The sequence below is a fragment of the Anguilla anguilla genome, chromosome 11 (assembly GCF_013347855.1).
Source record: "Anguilla anguilla isolate fAngAng1 chromosome 11, fAngAng1.pri, whole genome shotgun sequence".
Classification (NCBI taxonomy): Eukaryota; Metazoa; Chordata; class Actinopteri; order Anguilliformes; family Anguillidae; genus Anguilla; species Anguilla anguilla.
In genome coordinates this window covers 35,935,864-35,953,155 of record NC_049211.1, presented here as the reverse complement: position 1 = coordinate 35,953,155, position 17,292 = coordinate 35,935,864, and the positions used below count along the sequence as shown (strand labels likewise).

The window sequence follows — 17,292 nt, the reverse complement described above, 5'->3', positions numbered from 1 at the left end:
GTTGCTCACTAGCGCCACTACGGATGGCTCCAGTATAGGTGTTTTCATATCCGGTTTCCATGTAAGTCTACGGTACAAATGCGATCAAAATACAAAGTCAATAATTTTTTCTCAAAAGAACAAATAGTCATAATAGGTGTATTTTATTGGTCTTATGACTGTCCATGGGTCGATTTCATGATTTATTGCGTCATTTGGGCACAGTGCCAATATTTGTTCTGGACCAATGAGGTACAGCTTGCGTCACTTTCGGATTACTGCGGAGGACTCACCTACAGTAGGGGCTACAGTCTATGGTCACTAGGGTGGGCGGTGGCGCTTCTTGGCCTTGCCATTGCGGCTCCGGCTACGGTCCGCCTGCGCTAAGTCTGAAAATGCAGGCATCCAATTTCGTGGTGATTTCATTATGGCGTGTGCTATTTACAGCTGCTCTAGACGACCATAAAATAATCCTCCTCTTAAGTTTTTCGGTATCCGAGTCATTTTTACTATTTCCTTTAGCCTACTTAACCAAATAATTACTTGGCAGAAAGCGTAATCAGCTTGCTATATTTGGTAGTCCAGTAGTATCCTGTGCTAAAACAGTTCGCAACTTCGGCTACCAAGCCATTTGACTAGCTAGCTAACCTTAACCGGCAAACATTCAATCTGTCAAACGTGTTTGGCGGCTTGTCAGTCGTGTAGGCTACATTCCGTAAATGTCTACCTGGGCCATGCTTCACGCATGTGACAAAGCTACTATAATCCCGATTTTGGGATAAACACTTTTTCAGTTTCACGAAGCGAATTAAGAGTTTCATGGTTCATTTGCTGAATATACAACACACGATGAAATCACACACACAGAATTTAACGAAATTAACCATCTTGGCATTTAGAAAGTGTTTTTAGCATTTAAGAGACCGACAAGCTAGGCATTTAAGACAGTGGTTCTCAGAATCGGTTCTGGGGGCTCCTTGCGTATATTGGCTTTTCTCCATTGGTTTTGATGATTTACAAGAAAAAAATAATAGCCTAATAATAATTAGAAATTCAACGTAGGCTACATTATTTTTGTCTTCATGCACCAGGTGGAAAACTTGCCGTACAAAGTGCGTTGTCATATTTACACGCCTGCAGATCAGTTATTAAAATACTTGGTAGATTTGTTAATCACCGCTGAGTGTTAATATTTGTTCGGTAGAAAGTGATTTGCGAACGATCGGTCAGCTAGCGTCACCCAGCAAGTGAACACCACAAACGGCGATGGAGTAGCTAGTAGTAGCAGGCTCATTATCTGACTGGCGAAAACCTACGACGATAACTTGCTCGGTTAACAGCAGATCTACCAGACAGTTATATGAAAATTAGCCTAGTCAAATCACCAGTAGCCTACACATCTCCGATTGATTGACCATCAGTGTAGTCAATGTTCTTCCCCTGTGGTTCATATTGCTAACGCGTGAGCTAACCACGGACAGCCTACCTAGCTCACTGGCAAGCTGATATGCTAGCTAAGCATATTCGTTTTGCTGAGAAACATAAATTGAAGATAACTGAACATAGCCTAATTGTATTTTTAATGTCATACATAACGTGATTACATGACACAGTACAGTCACGGATGGAAATTAAACTCCGTAAACATCTGATAATATATTTTAAAACATAACGGCAGACAGTCAGCTAGCCTCGTTCAGGTTGAGGGGCTTTTCCGCACCGGACTGTCAATCAAATTGTAAAAATCACAAGACCGCTTAACTCTATGGTTTTGGCTCCAAATCGAGAAAATGGCCGCGCTTCATTGAGCTTCAAAACGTGTTTTAGAGACCCACGGAGAGTCAATGGGTGACGTCACAGTAGCTGTGTCCATATTTTTTAAAGTCTCTGCTATGGATAAACAGTCTCTGGGATAAACCGACGTGCTCCGTGAAGCTAGCAACAATTAGACTTCCTTTATATAACTTCCGGTAAAAACTGCTGTTGAGTTCCGGCCGTTATTCTACCAAAATAAAAGCACAGAATTAACATTAATATCGCTTTATTACGCTAATAACATCACAGTGACCACGTTTTCTGAGCTTTCATGGAGACTTACCTTTATTTAAAAACATTTCAGATACAATTTGTACACAATCGCTAGCAACTATAGATAAATTACAACTGTTGATTTCTCGACCGTGAATTTTGTAGCTATTATGTACTTTTGTCGCATACAGGCAGGCTTGTATGGAAACTTAAAGTGGCGGTTGCCAGAACGCGACCGTTGTTGTGGAGCTGAAAAGGGATTTTCGCCTGTCGAGGCAAACGGTGAATGCCTTGGTCCACTCTCTGGGGATTGAAAAGGAGCACGGATGGGGGAAAGCCCTGGAGGTTGGCATGATTTATCCTGGCAGGCTAGTGCTACCTCCTATTGGGTGGTGTCAGAGGACTTACCTGTCTCCAGCGCCACCATCTCTGATGTCCATACAACGGGTCGCTGAGGACGTCTTGGGGAAATTCAAGGGGGCGATCCATTTTCCCTCAGAAGATGAGCTGTAGGACACTGGTGCCAGTTTTGCCCGTCTGGCTCAGAAGGCTTAAAATGAGCACAGGTGAGCTAGCGTCCCATAAGACTCACTCCCCTTGGCTTTCCCCCATTTTACCCCGTTTATTATTAATCACACAGTCTTAATCATTTTGCAGCCCCAGAACCAAAACCCCAACCAAACAGAAAAAAAGAAACCAACTCCAGCCCCACACACAGAAAACACTTAAAACTAACACCACTACCCCCATGTCTCCTATTCAAACCTTCAATTCTAGTGTATTGCCCACTATTGCACACAGTACCTGCTGAATACACCACTTATCCTTGAAAACAGGCAAATCATTCATCAGCAGATAATATTCAAACTCCAGCCGTATCCTTGCTTGGAGCAGAAACCGCAACCACATTAACACCTCTGTTGGGCCTGCTCCCCTTAGCTGGTGCTTCCGGGTCACCCATATGGCCAATTTGGCCTGGCCCAACACAAAATTGACTATCTGAATTTTCCCCCTCATAGTCTTTGAGTAAGTCATACTATAGATGAACAGACACTCCCCAAATTCAACCCCCAGTGAGTGCAGTAAAAGCTTTAAAAACTGAAAGTGATACCAGTCTGGGACAGTCTAAAAATAAATGTTCTACAGTCTCCTCCTGACCACAGAATATACAATTCTGGCTGAACTCGGTTCAGGAAACGGCCTGTGGAAACTGTCCTGTGGAGTATCCGCCACTGCAGATCCCCTGACCTCTTTTGCAAAGGAGGCTTGTACAGAGTCCTCCATGCAGGACTCAATTCGCCCGCAACAGCGAACCTTTCCACCCACTTCGAGGCAGGCAGAGACGCGAGAGAAGCTGCGTGTGTCACTTTCACACACCACTGATACAGCAGCTTCCTCGGCGCCTCCCGGACACAGACCACCCCCCAGGCCCTCCCCCCCAGGAAAGGTCCTTGAGTGGGCTGGACTGAAGGTTGTATCCAAAGCTCAGGACACAAAACTTCTGAGCCAGTCAATCCACCTCTAGCAAGTGCCTCCTCCACCACCTCCCGCACGTGAGGATGAAGACAGCTGGCCAGGTCGCCCAGCAACTTGTCACATCTCCTAACAGAGTGGACACCCAGATCCCTCGCCAACTCCACAACAGTTTTCCAGCACCTGTTCTGCATGTCCAGAAGATGGATGAGTCTTGTTACCCCACCTCTAGCAAAGGTGTGGAGGGACAGTCCAGACTGTAACGCCGCTTCAGGAAAGAGAGGATTAAAAAACAGACGCTCCTGGAGCACAGAGTCTCTTGTGACTGCTTCCTCCCGCCCCTCTACCTTCAGCAGCTCCCAAGCCTTAAGCATGCTGCAGTAAAAACCAGAGAGAGAGAGAGAGAGAGAGAGAGAGAGAGAGAGAGAAACACTGCATTTGGTTAAACTGGAAGGTTTCTTAATTTCACTTTAATTCAGTGAGGACCAAAACCAGAACTTTTGATGACAACTGAACTGCAGGAGCTATTAAGGATGAGCCCTTTCCTGAACCTGGTTTTACTTTGGACTTAGATGGTCTAACAGGACCTGCGCTCGAATGTAAGAGTGTAGAAAATCCAGATCTGTACATACTGAACAGTAAGGCACTATACTGATGTTGTGTAAAGGCTTCAAACGGTTAATTAAATGGAAGAACAGACACTGAGAGGAAAACCTACATCCAGATAGTGCTGTTAAACTAGTGTGGTATGGAAGCATAGTCCCTACATTGAGTTGACAGTGGAAACGCAAAAAGACTCCTCCTCTGTGGACATTTTTAAAAGAAAACTTAAGGCATATCTTTTTAGCCTGGCTTTTACTTAAGGTGCCTCATCATTTGTTGTTTTATTCATCTATTGTTGTTTTATTATTTTATTATTTTATTTGTTGTTTTGCTTTTTTTGTGCCTTTGCTTGTGCAGCACATTGGGCTACAGCCACTGTATGAAATGTGCTATATGACACTTCGAGTCATATACAATAAACTCATTTACAGCAGACTCTGTGAATTGTGCTTATTACTTAAAGAAGGGATCAACAGTTTGGTGGGAACTCTCAGTCCGACTGGCCCAGGCTGGGATTAGTTTCTCCCACACAGCACTCTGAATACTGAACCCAGAATAACTGGAGATCACCCTTTATCAACGTCAACACTTAAAATTATTTAGTGGGAATTGACCCTTGGCACTTATGAATTCAAATGTCTCTATTTGACTTCGTTGGTGATCATTCCATTAGCATGTACAAAACAAATACAAAAATATAAGCTTTAATGACAAATAATTGTTATGGGAAGTTAAGCAGTTTGGTTGTAACACGGGAGAAGATATTGGCACAGTACAGTACAATACAATTCCGTACATCTAATGTAGAATGTAGTGACGAGTCAGACGTTACAGTATCAGTATTATAGTTCATAAGTGAAAAGCTCTCTCAACAAGGTTGCTGGGTACCACTACACAGAAACTCTATGAACTATGAACTAATACCATTTTACGCACGTAGTCTATGATTAGTATGAGACAGACAACAATCAGTTACAATAATCAGTGGACTCCCAACACGAGCCCGTCAGTACTTCAAGGCATAGACACACGGTTCCAAAGTGGTGCGAACACTCTTAAGTCCAACCGATCCAGGGTTATTCGGCGGGGACACAGAGGCTAGGGTAGCTTCCTAAAAATCAACGTGAGCCATGGCTCGGGTACGGAGGGGAAAAGGAAAACTTTGAACAAGAAAAAAGAAGAAGGACGGCTTCAGTGGTCATCGACTTAAAAACCTGACCAGGAGAGCGCAGTCTGGGCTGTCATTGGCTGTTTGGAGGGCACACCTTCATATCACGTTCGCCTTTCCCATTGTGGGGCGGGTTTCAGTAACTTTGGTAAATATTTATTTAGTTTTGATCTAGTTGGATAATTATTTAGCAATGCAAGAAAGGTGGATATACTTTGTACCCCGACCTTCGTTGTGAGTATTAAAATATACCCATACCAAACATGATTACTTTTGGTTCAGGTTACGAGAAGATGAAGAATTATTTCTAAGTTGTGCAGGCTAGGGAACTCAGAAACGTGACACTGTAAGATTCTAATAGCCTGCACTCGCTTTGAGTTTTTCAGACCTGTTGGATATTGTAATTGTATTTGCTAATTATTCAATTAGACTTTCCTCCATTCGCTGGTGTGAATGGAGCGGCCTTGAAATACTGACGGTGCCCGCTAGTCGCCAGTGGTGCTCTATAGGGATACACAGCAATTATCTAGGCGTTGAGTTGGCACATCACAAAGCTATCACACCATGGGGGTTCACAACGTTAGTGTGGTTAACAGTGAATGAACAGTCCTTACTATGCCTCCTCTACATGCCAGGAGGTTGTTAATCCCCCCCAGTGTCTTAGAATTATGGGTATCTGGCATGAGGGGTCTGGCGATCCTGAAGGGAAGTGGAAGATAGTGTTGGAATATTGAAAGTAACAGACACAGACTCATTTGGGAGCTTATGCAGAAATAAAGCATTTGAGCCCTCAGAGAGGCGACCGCAGAGAAACAACTTACAACTGCCCTACAGGACACAGAGAGAGGGGGTTCATGGCTGTCAGGAAACAGAACGCATGCTGCTCTGCTGTTGGAACCTTAGAGATCTTCTGCATTGGCTGCTCGGAAACTAATTTCATTTTCAGGGTTTGCTGTCTTTATGAAGAACTTCCAGACTGCAAAGGCACTGCCAGCCAGAACCAGCAGCAACACCATCACTCCCACCACTATCCCAGCCACTGCTCCAGCAGAGAGTCCCGCAGAGGCTGAGAGAGAACATGGAGAAATAGGGACTCATTTGGGAGAAACAGAGAAGAGCAGGTAATAATCAGGAAGGAAGACTACAATAATAATATTAATAACAACAACAATGATAACAACAACAACAATAATACATTTAGCAAACATCCAGAGGGACTTACAAAAAGTGCCTCCATAAATGTTCATACAACAAGCAGAGCTGATGCCAAGTTAGAAGTCTGACTAAAAGTAGTAGCTGTTACGACCCCAAAGGTCTAGGGGTACATGAGGTGAGTAACACATACACTCACTGGCCACTTCATTAGGTACACCTGTTCAACTGCAAACTGCACCCGTTTATGCAAATATCTAATCAGCCAACCATGTGGGAGCAACTCAATGCATTTAGGCATGCAGACACGGTCAAGACGATCTGCTGAAGTTTAAACCAAGCAGCAGAATGGGGAAGAAAGTTGATTTAAGTGACTTTGAACGTGTCATGGTTGTCGGTGCCAGACGGGCTGGTTTGAATATTTCAGAAACTGCTGATCTACTGGGATTTTCACACACAACCATCTCTAGGGTTTACAGAGAATGGTCCAAAAAAGAGAAAATATCCAGTGAGCGGCAGTTCTCTGGGCGAAAATGCCTTGTTGGTGGCAGAGGTCAGAGGAGCATGGCCAGACTGGTTTGAGCTGATAGAAAGGCAACAGTAACTTGAATAACCACTCGTTACAACCGAGGTATGCAGAAGAGCATCTCTGAACACACACCACGTCAAACCCTGAAGCAGATGGGCTACAGCAGCAGAAGACCACACCGGGTGCCACTCCTGTCACCTAATGAAGTGGCAGAGAGCTGCATTAGGCACGGGAGCACATAGTTTTTCTACCGTGTGACACGATGTGATTCAAACTTTATCATTTCAGTAAACTTCTTCAGACTAGATTACATCTCCTGTCATTCGCGTCAGACTGAAGTTACTGTGCCTACAGCTCGTTTGCGGCTTATTTTGAGATCTAGACGGAATGCCACTACAGCTAGGCTACATCTTAGAAACCATAGCCTAAGATTGCAAAAGCCTAAAACCTATACTTTTGTGTGTCTCATGTATATTGTGCTCAAGGGGACAATAAAACATTGGAAAAAATACATTTTATTTTATATTATTATTTTTGTTATTTCCATTACTTTCCCAATGGCTTACAGCAGCCATAACTCAGTGGAATAACAGAGTGCACCAATAAGATGCTGAGCCCTGCGTCTGCACAAACACAGATCTGAAGAGGAGGACCGTACCTAAGACTTGCAGAGAGACAGAGCCGATGGTCTTCTTGGTCTCAGGATCGGTCACCTTGTAGACTCCGGCATCCTCCAGTGTCACACTCCTCAGCAAAAGGGTGTAGTTCTGTAGCTTACATCTCTGAGCACAACGCTTCCCGTACCTGGCTGGGCCTTTATTTGCGTCGAGCATCATCACTTCATCTGAACCAAGGGCACTGAATGTTACCCTCACTGGGTCTGCGGTATAGAGCGGTATGGAGAGCAAACCACCGGCCTTCACTGTGAGGGTCTGGGGTGGGTGGCCTGTGAGGGCAGGGAATTCATTTACATATTTGCATATTTTACACTTTCATGTATATTTACAGGGGACATGAACACATTATCAACAGCAGTCAGCTTGATCATGTAAAAAGGTAAAAATGATACAGGGCAAATTATGGCATCCAAAAATTACTGGTGTCATCTTTCATCAATACTTCTGTGAATTATGAAACATTGTTACACTTGCCCTGATTAAACTTACCACATGAAAAAATAAATAATACACACCAGACACTTACACACCTGAGCTGCTCGGCTGCCCTACAGAACTGAAGATCTAAAGTGAATTTTACCCGTCACAACGAGACTGGCAGAATCTGGATTCCCCCTCGCTTTCGGACTGTTGTAGAAGCACTGGTAGTCGCCTTCATCTGAAAACCGTGTCTGTCTGATGGTTAAAGACATGTTTCCATTGAGGGCTTGTTCTGGGGAAACTGAAGCTCTGTTCTCGAACCCGGGACCATATGTGATGGTGTTCTTATGGATCTGGTAAACTTTCTCTCCACCTCTCTTCCAGAGGATATCCAGATCACCAGCACGTGCTTGCATATTAATTTTCCCAAAGCAAGGAAGACTGGCGGACATTCCCATCGCTATGGAAACATTTGATGGGACTGAGATAGACAGAGACAGAAAACGAGAGAGGGAAAGAGAGACAGGCAGACAAAGATTTACAAAGCATTCCTGGCATACACGAATTGAACAGCTCAACCTTGTTGTTTGGGGTAGATGAAGGCCCTGATGCAGCATATGCTGTCCACTGCAAACCACCCAAGGCTTGTGGGTTTTATACAGACTGGAATGATCCTGTCCCCCAAAAGACAATCATAAGAATAATAATAGTAATATCCTTTGTCAAAAAACAGCTTTTAGGGCTATCAAATCCACAAGCACTAAAAACATTCACTCAGTCTGTCGGAAAAAAGGCAACATGCACTGACCTCTAATTTCTAGTTTCACATCTGAAAGAAGGATCTCAGTCTCATCCTTGTACTGGCACTTGTAAATGCCGAGGTCACTGTACACCACAGGACTGAGGGTGAGGCTGTAGTTTCCTGGCTCTGTTAGGTGGAAGGATTCCACCCGTCCCTGGAAGCCGTATCCAGAGGAAAAGGCTCCGTTGTGGAGTTGGGCAACAAAAAGCCAATCAGGAAACTCATCCTGCTGAAACAACCAATCCACATCCCTGCTGGGGTCTCCATCGCAGGGAAGAGTGAGGGAATGGCCGAAGCTCACGAACGTGCGGACAGAGTAGACTGGAGATACTGCCAGCTGGGCTAGGAGAGGGAAGTTGGATATTCAGTCACCATAAGAGAAAGAAAGATAACTGCCATTGTACCGCATACATACATAGCCTATATATATATATATATCCAGCTGAATAAATAGTTGCAGTGTAAATGCTATGCAAGTCACTCTGGATAATACATTGAGTGGTGTACCTTAAGTTACTCACCCAACTGAAGCGAAACAAGAATTCCATAACCTGGAATTCTCATTTCCGGCTGGAATTGTTACTGAAAGATCTGAAAATGTAATGTTGGAAGAAAAGAGAAGAAAGAAAATTATGTGCAATTTCCTTAATTTCCATTGTGACTTTGAAATGGTCACTGTTCTTTTTTGTCTTTGTTTACATTTTATAAACTTCTGTCACTCACACACACAGGCTCCAAATAGTTTTTGTTCACTACATATGATTGCGTTAAGCAAAACGGAGAAGGGCCTCACACTGGTCTTTTCCTGGGGCCTCCAAACCACTACAACCGCCCCTGCCCACACTTCCCTTAGATTGTCCCACCCACATTTTCAATGCTTCCTATGCCCATGCAATATATGAACACTCAGTCTCAAAAGGGACATCTCTACGCGTAAAACCAGCGGTAAGGTTGTATATTTATTCAATATTTAGTCCCATATATCGACTGTAGAATGACATGATATAAGTTTTAAACTTTTTCTCGTTTATTTCGTTATTCAGTGAGCAGCGTTTTCACTGCTGTATTGGCCTATCTTCGGGCTCTTGTCGGGTTTATCTTGTTGCTATGACGGAATACGATTTTCAGTGGTGAAAGAATATTTTTATGAATGCCAAGATAGATAATATTGTCCACAGTGTCATGGGTGGGGGTGTAGTTGTAGATGAGACTGCAGGGAGGATGTGCGTGTTAAATGAACGACCAGAGCGACAATTGTGGCGCTGCGAAACTCCGTATTCGGCATAGTTGTCGTGTATCGTCTACTAATGAAACTATAACAACGCTTTTCTGTTTTTAAAGCGCTATTCGCAAGGGACTACTATTACCTACTTCATTCGCACGGCATAAGCGAACGACGCTGAAGTTGGCTCCCGATTCGCAGCTCCCGATTCGAAATGTCCGGTCCACCTTAAATCAGTTGCGTTATATGATCGGATGGTTTCGCGGTTTGCAAAGGCTATATAATTTGCTTCTAAAAGTGAGATACGGCTCAAGTGAGAAACTGAACAAAGGTGGTGATTTGAAATTAGTTTTTTTATTATTATTTTTTATTTTGTTACGTTCACATGACATGTCGCTTTCTGTAAATATTGAAATATCAGATACCCAAGTGTCACGCATCTTGCTTTTTCCTCAAAATATAATCGTCTCAACATTACGTGAGTATGAGAGAACAGGAAATAATGTACATTTTAAATGGTGTGGATGAAATATCACTGCACCATATGCAAATAAAACTCCAAACTGTCTATATAAACAAATAGGCTACAGTAATAAAAATCCTATTGAAAAACGGACATATTAGATAAATATGAAAGTTTGGATAAGAATTTCTCCCCAATTGTAAAAGTTCAGAATATTCTGACACTTGTTCCTGGCAGAAGGGGACTTGGTCTACATCCTACCCCATTTCTGTGAAGTTTTACTGTAGCATTTTTTAATAATCCCACTTCAAACATTCCATGTAATCCAATAGATGGCAATTTAAACATAGGAAAATTTGGATAAGAGTTTCTCTCCAAATGTAAAAGTTCTGAAAATTCTGACACTTGTTCCTCGCTGAAGGGGTCCTGGTCTACATACTACCCCATTTCTGTGAAATTTTACTGTAGTTTTTTTAATAATCCCATTTCAAACATTCCATGTAATCCAATAGATGGCAATTGAAAAATATTAAAGTTTGGATAAGAATTTCTCTCCAAATGTAAAAGTTCAGAAAATTCTGACACTTATTCCTGGCAGAAGGTGTCTTGGTCTACATCCTATCCCATTTTTGTGAAATTTTACTGTAGCGTTTTTTAATAATACCACTTCAAACTTTCCGTGTAATCCAATAGATGGCAATTGAAGAAAGTTAATTATTGGATTGAAATCTCTCTCCAAAATTAAAAGTTCAGAAAATTCTGACATTTGTTCCTGGCAGAAGGGGTCCTGTTCTACAGCCTACCCCATTTCTGTGAAATTTTACTGTAGCAGTTTTTAATAATCCCAATTTTCCATGTAATCCAATAGTTGGCAACTGAAAAATATGAAAGTTTGTATAAGTAATTCTCTCCAAATGTAAATGTTCAGAAAATTCTGATATCCTCTAATATCTCTTTGCTACGAATACCTTCTTCTTCTTAAAGGATTTCCGGCAGTTTTGACGCTTCAAGGCGTATTACTGCCCTCCACTGGTCTATTAGTCAAACTCATAATTTTAAAAATAATATAAATAAAGTAAAGTAACAAAATGAAAAATAAAAAATAAATAAATAAAATAAAAAATACTAATAATAATAATAACAATAACAATTTGCTCAATAGACACTCAACCTAAATCCGTGAAAATATTCCAGTAGCAACAAAAATGCCACTACTTTCTTCTCAATTAGTTCCTGATTCTTTATATCTCGACCAAGCAAAGTTTTAAAAGAAAAGGAAGAAACACCTAACTCTGAGGCATCTTTGAATAATACCCTCCTCTCTTTCCTATATTTCTTACATGTTATAATAACATGCTCAACTGTCTTGGGCATACCACACTCACATAGGGAAAACATCCAGATGGGCTATCATCTTTAAACACTGGTTTAGCCCACAGTGCCCCAATCTTAATCTAGTCAGTTTTACTGTAATGACCCTTTCTCTTGACATGACATTATTTTTAATTTTGACAGATCGTTGTATTGAGAAGTAGAGCCTCCCTCTTTTATCATTTTCTCACTCTCTCTGCCACTCCTTTATAATTCCCTCCTTGATCTTACTCCGATATTCGGCCTTGCCGAGACGTACTTCCAAATCACACTTTTCTCTCCCTAAAGAAGACTTTGCTAAAGAATCTACCTTTCAAATGTGACTCCCATGCCTGATTAAGATATCCATCTAAGTCAAACCCGCTTATGCCTTTTCCATGAATCCTAGCGAGAAGAGTTAGGTCTATCTCAGGATCAGGGAGTAAACTCCCAATTGTCTTGAAGAAGGCACCTAGCTGGGAAGTTATGATTTTTAGCCCAATACTGCAGTCCCAGTTTAATACGCCTTAACCTTAAAGGAATCTCCCCCATCTCTATTAATAAAGCCGGAATTGGTGTAGTACTAAAAGCACCGCAGCACATTCTTACTGCCTTTGCCTGAACAGTATCCAGCTTATCCACAGCTGATTTAGCAGCAGATACAGAAACAATACATCCATATTCAAGAGCAGATCTTATCATTGCTTGGTAAATTAAGAACATTGACTCCCTCCCTGCTCCCCAGTTGCTTCCCGCTAAGCGTCGCAGGACATTTAATATTTTTCCACATTTACCAATTATTTTATCTATGTGTAACAAAGAAAATCCGGAAGAAAATATTCAGCAACCGAATTAAATCGTTTGAATCTTTTGGTACGTAATATGCTGTCCCAGCACGAATGCATAACATTTTATAAAACGAATACTAAAGCAAGAAAAGAACAGAAGAGCACACGTGTTATAATTCCAAGACGTTGGCAGGCTATAACCAAAAGGCAGGCTATAACCAAAAGTAGGCTACTGCGCCGCATAACATACGTTTGATAAGTTTAACATAAGTTTGATTTCAAGTTATTATGAAAATAAATCAGTTTGCGGCTGCAGATTTTTTTAAATGGCAATTGAAATAAAACACAGTGAGTAGTCGACCAATCAGAAATTTTCAGCACTTGCGCCCCACCCCAAAAGTTCAGGTACTTTTGGAAAGTACTACCCCCTGAGCAGGGAGTAAAATAAAGTCCCCGGAACTTAATTTAGACCATAGTTCCTGCGGTCGAAAGTTCCTCAAAAGGTTCCTAGTTCCAGGGTAAAATTCCTGCGGTAAAAACGTGGCTCTTGAAAAGTAGTTCCTGGGACTAAAAGTCTAGGTAGACTAAGCAAGGTACTTAATCTGCATTGCTTCAGTATATATCCAGCTGTATAAATGGATACAATGTAAAGTGCTATGTAAAAAGTTGTGTAAGTCGCTCTGGATAAGAGCGTCTGCTAAATGCCTGTAATGTAATGTAACATATATTCATGCATTTAGAGAACTTTGATTAATCTCACCTGGCTTCCTTTTGTATTTTCGTGCAAAAAGTTTCTTTTTCTATTTTCGTGCAAAAACTTGTTCTTTTGAAGTTTGTTTGTTCTCATACAGTTCAGTGGCATGCCCCTGTCTCAGGCTTCAGAAGTCGTGTCGTCATTTTTTTCGGGTCATTAGCATTTTCGAGACTTTCGGTTCAAATCCATGTCTATGGATAAACTGAGCTCCGTGAAGCTAGCAACAATTAGACTTCCTTTATATAACTTCCGGTAAAAACTTCTGTTGAGTTCCGGCCGTTATTCTACCAAAATAAAAGCACAGAATTAACATTAATAGCGCTTTATTACGCTAATAACATCACAGTGACCACGTTTTCTGAGCTTTCATAGAGACTTACCTTTATTTAAAAACATTTCAGATACAATTTGTACACAATCGCTGGCTACTATAGATAAATTACAACCGTTGATTTCTCGACCGTGAATTTTGTAGCTATTATGTCGCATGCAGGCAGGCTTGTATGGAAACTTAAGTGGCGGTTGCCAGAACGCGACCGTTGTTGTGGAGCTGAAAAGGGATTTTCGCCTGTCGAGGCAAACGGTGAATGCCTTGGTCCACTCTCTGGGGATTGAAAAGGAGCACGGATGGGGTAAAAGCCTTGGAGGTTGGCATGATTTATCCTGCCAGGCTAGTGCTACCTCCTATTGGGTGGTGTCAGAGGACTTACCTGTCTCCAGCGCCACCGTCCCTGATGTCCATACAACGGGTCGCTGAGGACGTCTTGGGGAAATTCAAGGGGGCGATCCATTTTCCCTCAGAAGATGAGCTGTAGGACACTGGTGCCAGTTTTGCCCGTCTGGCTCAGAAGATGAGCTGGAGGAGACTGGTGCCAGTTTTGCCCGTCTGGCTCAGAAGATGAGCTGGAGGTGACTGGTGCCCACTTGTGAAGATAAAAGTACAGTAACATTCAAACTAACATGGATTAAAATCATTTAAAATCACACACAGTTAAATAAAACTGTACTGTGATCCCAGGGGAAGTCTACCTTTGTGCCGGTGGTCGTGTACACATGTGCCTTCCTCCACAACCTCTGCATCAGCAGCAATGGGGACATGGTGGAGCCAGATGTGGAGGGGGTCGACCACGAGGGGAGGATGAGAGGCATCTCTACCAACCCAACGACCAGCTGCCCTGTCTGCTCCTGGCACTGCCAACTCTGCAGACTGGCAGCTGCCCTGTCTGCTCCTGGTACTGCCAACCCTGCAGACTGGCAGCTGCAGTGTCTGCTCCTGGTACTGCCAACTCTGCAGACTGGCAACTGCCCTGTCTGCTCCTGGTACTGCCAACCCTGCAGACTGGCAACTGCCCTGTCTGCTCCTGGTACTGCCAACCCTGCAGACTGGCGGCTGCCCTGTCTGCTCCTGGTACTGCCAACCCTGCAGACTGGCAGCTGCCCTGTCTGCTCCTGGTACTGCCATCCCTGCAGACTGGTGGCTGCCCTGTCTGCTCCTGGTACTGCCAACCCTGCAGACTGGCAGCTGCCCTGTCTGCTCCTGGTACTGCCATCCCTGCAGACTGGCTTTATTGCGGAGGAAGTAATGATTCACAAACTAACTCGGAATGTACTTCTTAAATGACAAACTTACTAGTGCGCACAGTAAGTTTTTTTTTTGATGTTACAGAGTTTTAATTGGCCAAAATAGCCAAGCTAGCTGTAGCAGGCATCTCTTCTTCAGCTTTTCGTCCTCGTCTTCAGTATAAGTTGTTATCCAGCAGATGGCGTTTTGTTCCATTCCTAGAGCACTTTTTCAGTTAGACGAAGATAAGCACAGGTGAGCTAGCGTCCCATAAGACTCACTCCCCTTGGCTTTCCCCCATTCGGTAAGCAGGTAAGAAGCTCAGGCCTGCAGGTGAGGGACGGGGCTGAGAGAGAGAGAGAGAGAGAGAGAGAGAGAGAGAGAGAGAGAAAGATGCATTTGGTTAAACTGGAAGGTTTCTTAATTTCATTTTAATTCAGTGAGGCTTTGGACCCAAAACCAGAACGTTTGATGACAACTGAACTGCAGGAGCTATTAAGGATGAGCCCTTTCCTGAACCTGGTTTTACTTTGGACTTAGATGGTCTAACAGGACCTGCGCTCGAATGTAAGAGTGTAGAAAATCCAGATCTGTACATACTGAACAGTAAGGCACTATACTGATGTTGTGTAAAGGCTTCAAACGGTTAATTAAATGGAAGAACAGACACGGAGAGGAAAACCTACATCCAGATAGTGCTGTTAAACCAGTGTGGTATGGAAGCATAATCCCTACATTGAGTTGACAGTGGAAACGCAAAAAAACTCCTCCTCTGTGGACATTTTTAAAAGAAAACTTAAGACATATCTTTTTAGCCTGGGTTTTACTTAAGGTGCCTCATCATTTGTTGTTTTATTCATCTATTGTTGTTTTATTCTTTTATTATTTTATTTGTTGTTTTGCTTTTTTTGTGCCTTTGTTTATTGTCTTTTGGTCATGTGCAGCACATTGGGCTACAGCCACTGTATGAAATGTGCTATATGAATAAAGATTGATTGATTGATTGAAACTGGGCTTTTGGGGTTCAGGGAGAGAAGGATCTGATTCGGACACAGGGAGACGGGGCCCGGGGAGAGAAGGATCTGATCCGGACACAGGGAGATGGGGTCCAGGGCCGTCAGGAATCAGAATCATGCTCTTCTGCCATTCTCATCTTCAGCACTGGTTGCTTGGTAACGGACTACAGGCTTTGCTCTCTTTATCAGGCTCTTCTGGACTGTAAAGGCACAGCCTGCCCCCAACACCACCAGCACACCACCAGAAACCCTACACTAAAGGCTTCAACAGGCCATTTTCATACTTTCTGGAGCCAGGTAGTCTATAGGCCCATACATTTCAGTACATTCACATTTCACAATACATTGTGAAAATACACTCATTTTATGCAAATTCCATAAGAACTGTTAGTCTAATTAAAAGGGAATCAGTCTTCTTTTCAATAATTGTCAGGCCTTAGTACACTGATAGGCAACAATCATTGTTTGATAAATGTTTTATTTAGCAATTCTGTGGAAAAACAGCTAAATTGACAAAGCTAGGCTACATCTTAGAAACCATAGCCTAAGATTGCAAAAGCCTAAAACCTATACTTTTGTGTCTCTTATGTGTATTGTGCTCAAAGGGACAATAAAACATGAGGCATTGTGGAAAAAATAAATTTTATTTTATATTATTATTTTTGTTATTTTTATTATTTTCCCAATGGCTTGCAGCAGCCATAACTCAGTGGAATAACAGTGCACCAATAAGATGCTGAGCCCTGCGTCTGCACAAACACAGATCTGAAGAGGAGGATCGTACCTGAGATGTGCAGAGAGACTGAGCTGATGGTCTTCTTGGTCTCAGGATCGGTCACCTTGTAGACTCCGGCATCCTCCAGTGTCACACTCCTCAGCAAAAGGGTGTAGTTCTGGGCCAGAAGCTCACATCTCTGAGCACAATGCTCCCCATACCTGGCTGGGCCTTTATTTGCATCGAGCATCATCACTTCATCTGAACCAAGGGCACTGAATGTTACCCTCACTGGGTCTATGGTATAGAGCGGTATGGAGAGCAAACCACCGGCCTTCACTGTGAGGGAAGGGAATTAATTTGCATATTTGCATATTTTACACTTTCATGTATATTTACAGGGGATATGAACACATCAACAGCAGTCAGCTTGTTCATGTAAAAAAGTAAAAATAATATATGGCAAATTATGGCATCCAAAAATTACTGGTGTCATTTTTCATCAAATCTGAGGTGCATTACACAATATTTCTGTAAATTATTAAAGATTTTTATGTTTGCATTGATTAAAAGTAATTTAAGAAAGAATGTA

The 17,292-nt window shown here is 42.5% G+C and overlaps 2 protein-coding genes across 5 annotated transcripts in view; one reads left to right on the top strand and one right to left on the bottom strand.

The window, feature by feature from the left end:
- The window catches only part of LOC118208092, a 43,675-nt gene extending 26,912 nt beyond the window's left edge, over positions 1 to 16,763 (top strand). For 2 of the 3 annotated variants that reach the window (XR_004761511.1, XR_004761510.1), the window contains exon 4: positions 15,205 to 16,641. The gene's annotated coding sequence lies outside the window, so the exon portion shown is untranslated. Of the gene's footprint in view, positions 1 to 15,204; positions 16,642 to 16,681 lie in introns of those variants that run through there. The other variant, XR_004761512.1, reaches the window with a different exon arrangement.
- On the bottom strand, positions 5,431 to 17,042 carry LOC118208088 (immunoglobulin superfamily member 3-like). Of its 2 annotated transcripts, XM_035382379.1 has the most exons (6): positions 13,415 to 13,596; positions 9,353 to 9,422; positions 8,838 to 9,173; positions 8,190 to 8,510; positions 7,591 to 7,878; positions 5,431 to 6,317 (listed from the first exon to the last, which is right to left on the bottom strand). In XM_035382379.1, exons 2-6 carry the CDS (start codon positions 9,393 to 9,395, stop codon positions 6,151 to 6,153), a joined length of 1,155 nt encoding a protein of 384 aa, XP_035238270.1. In that variant the 5' UTR covers positions 9,396 to 9,422; positions 13,415 to 13,596; the 3' UTR covers positions 5,431 to 6,150. The 2 variants fall into 2 exon arrangements, with proteins under 2 accessions (XP_035238270.1, XP_035238269.1); XM_035382378.1 differs by lacking the exons at positions 9,353 to 9,422; positions 13,415 to 13,596 and adding an exon at positions 16,770 to 17,042.
- Between the last annotated feature and the right edge of the window lie 250 nt (positions 17,043 to 17,292).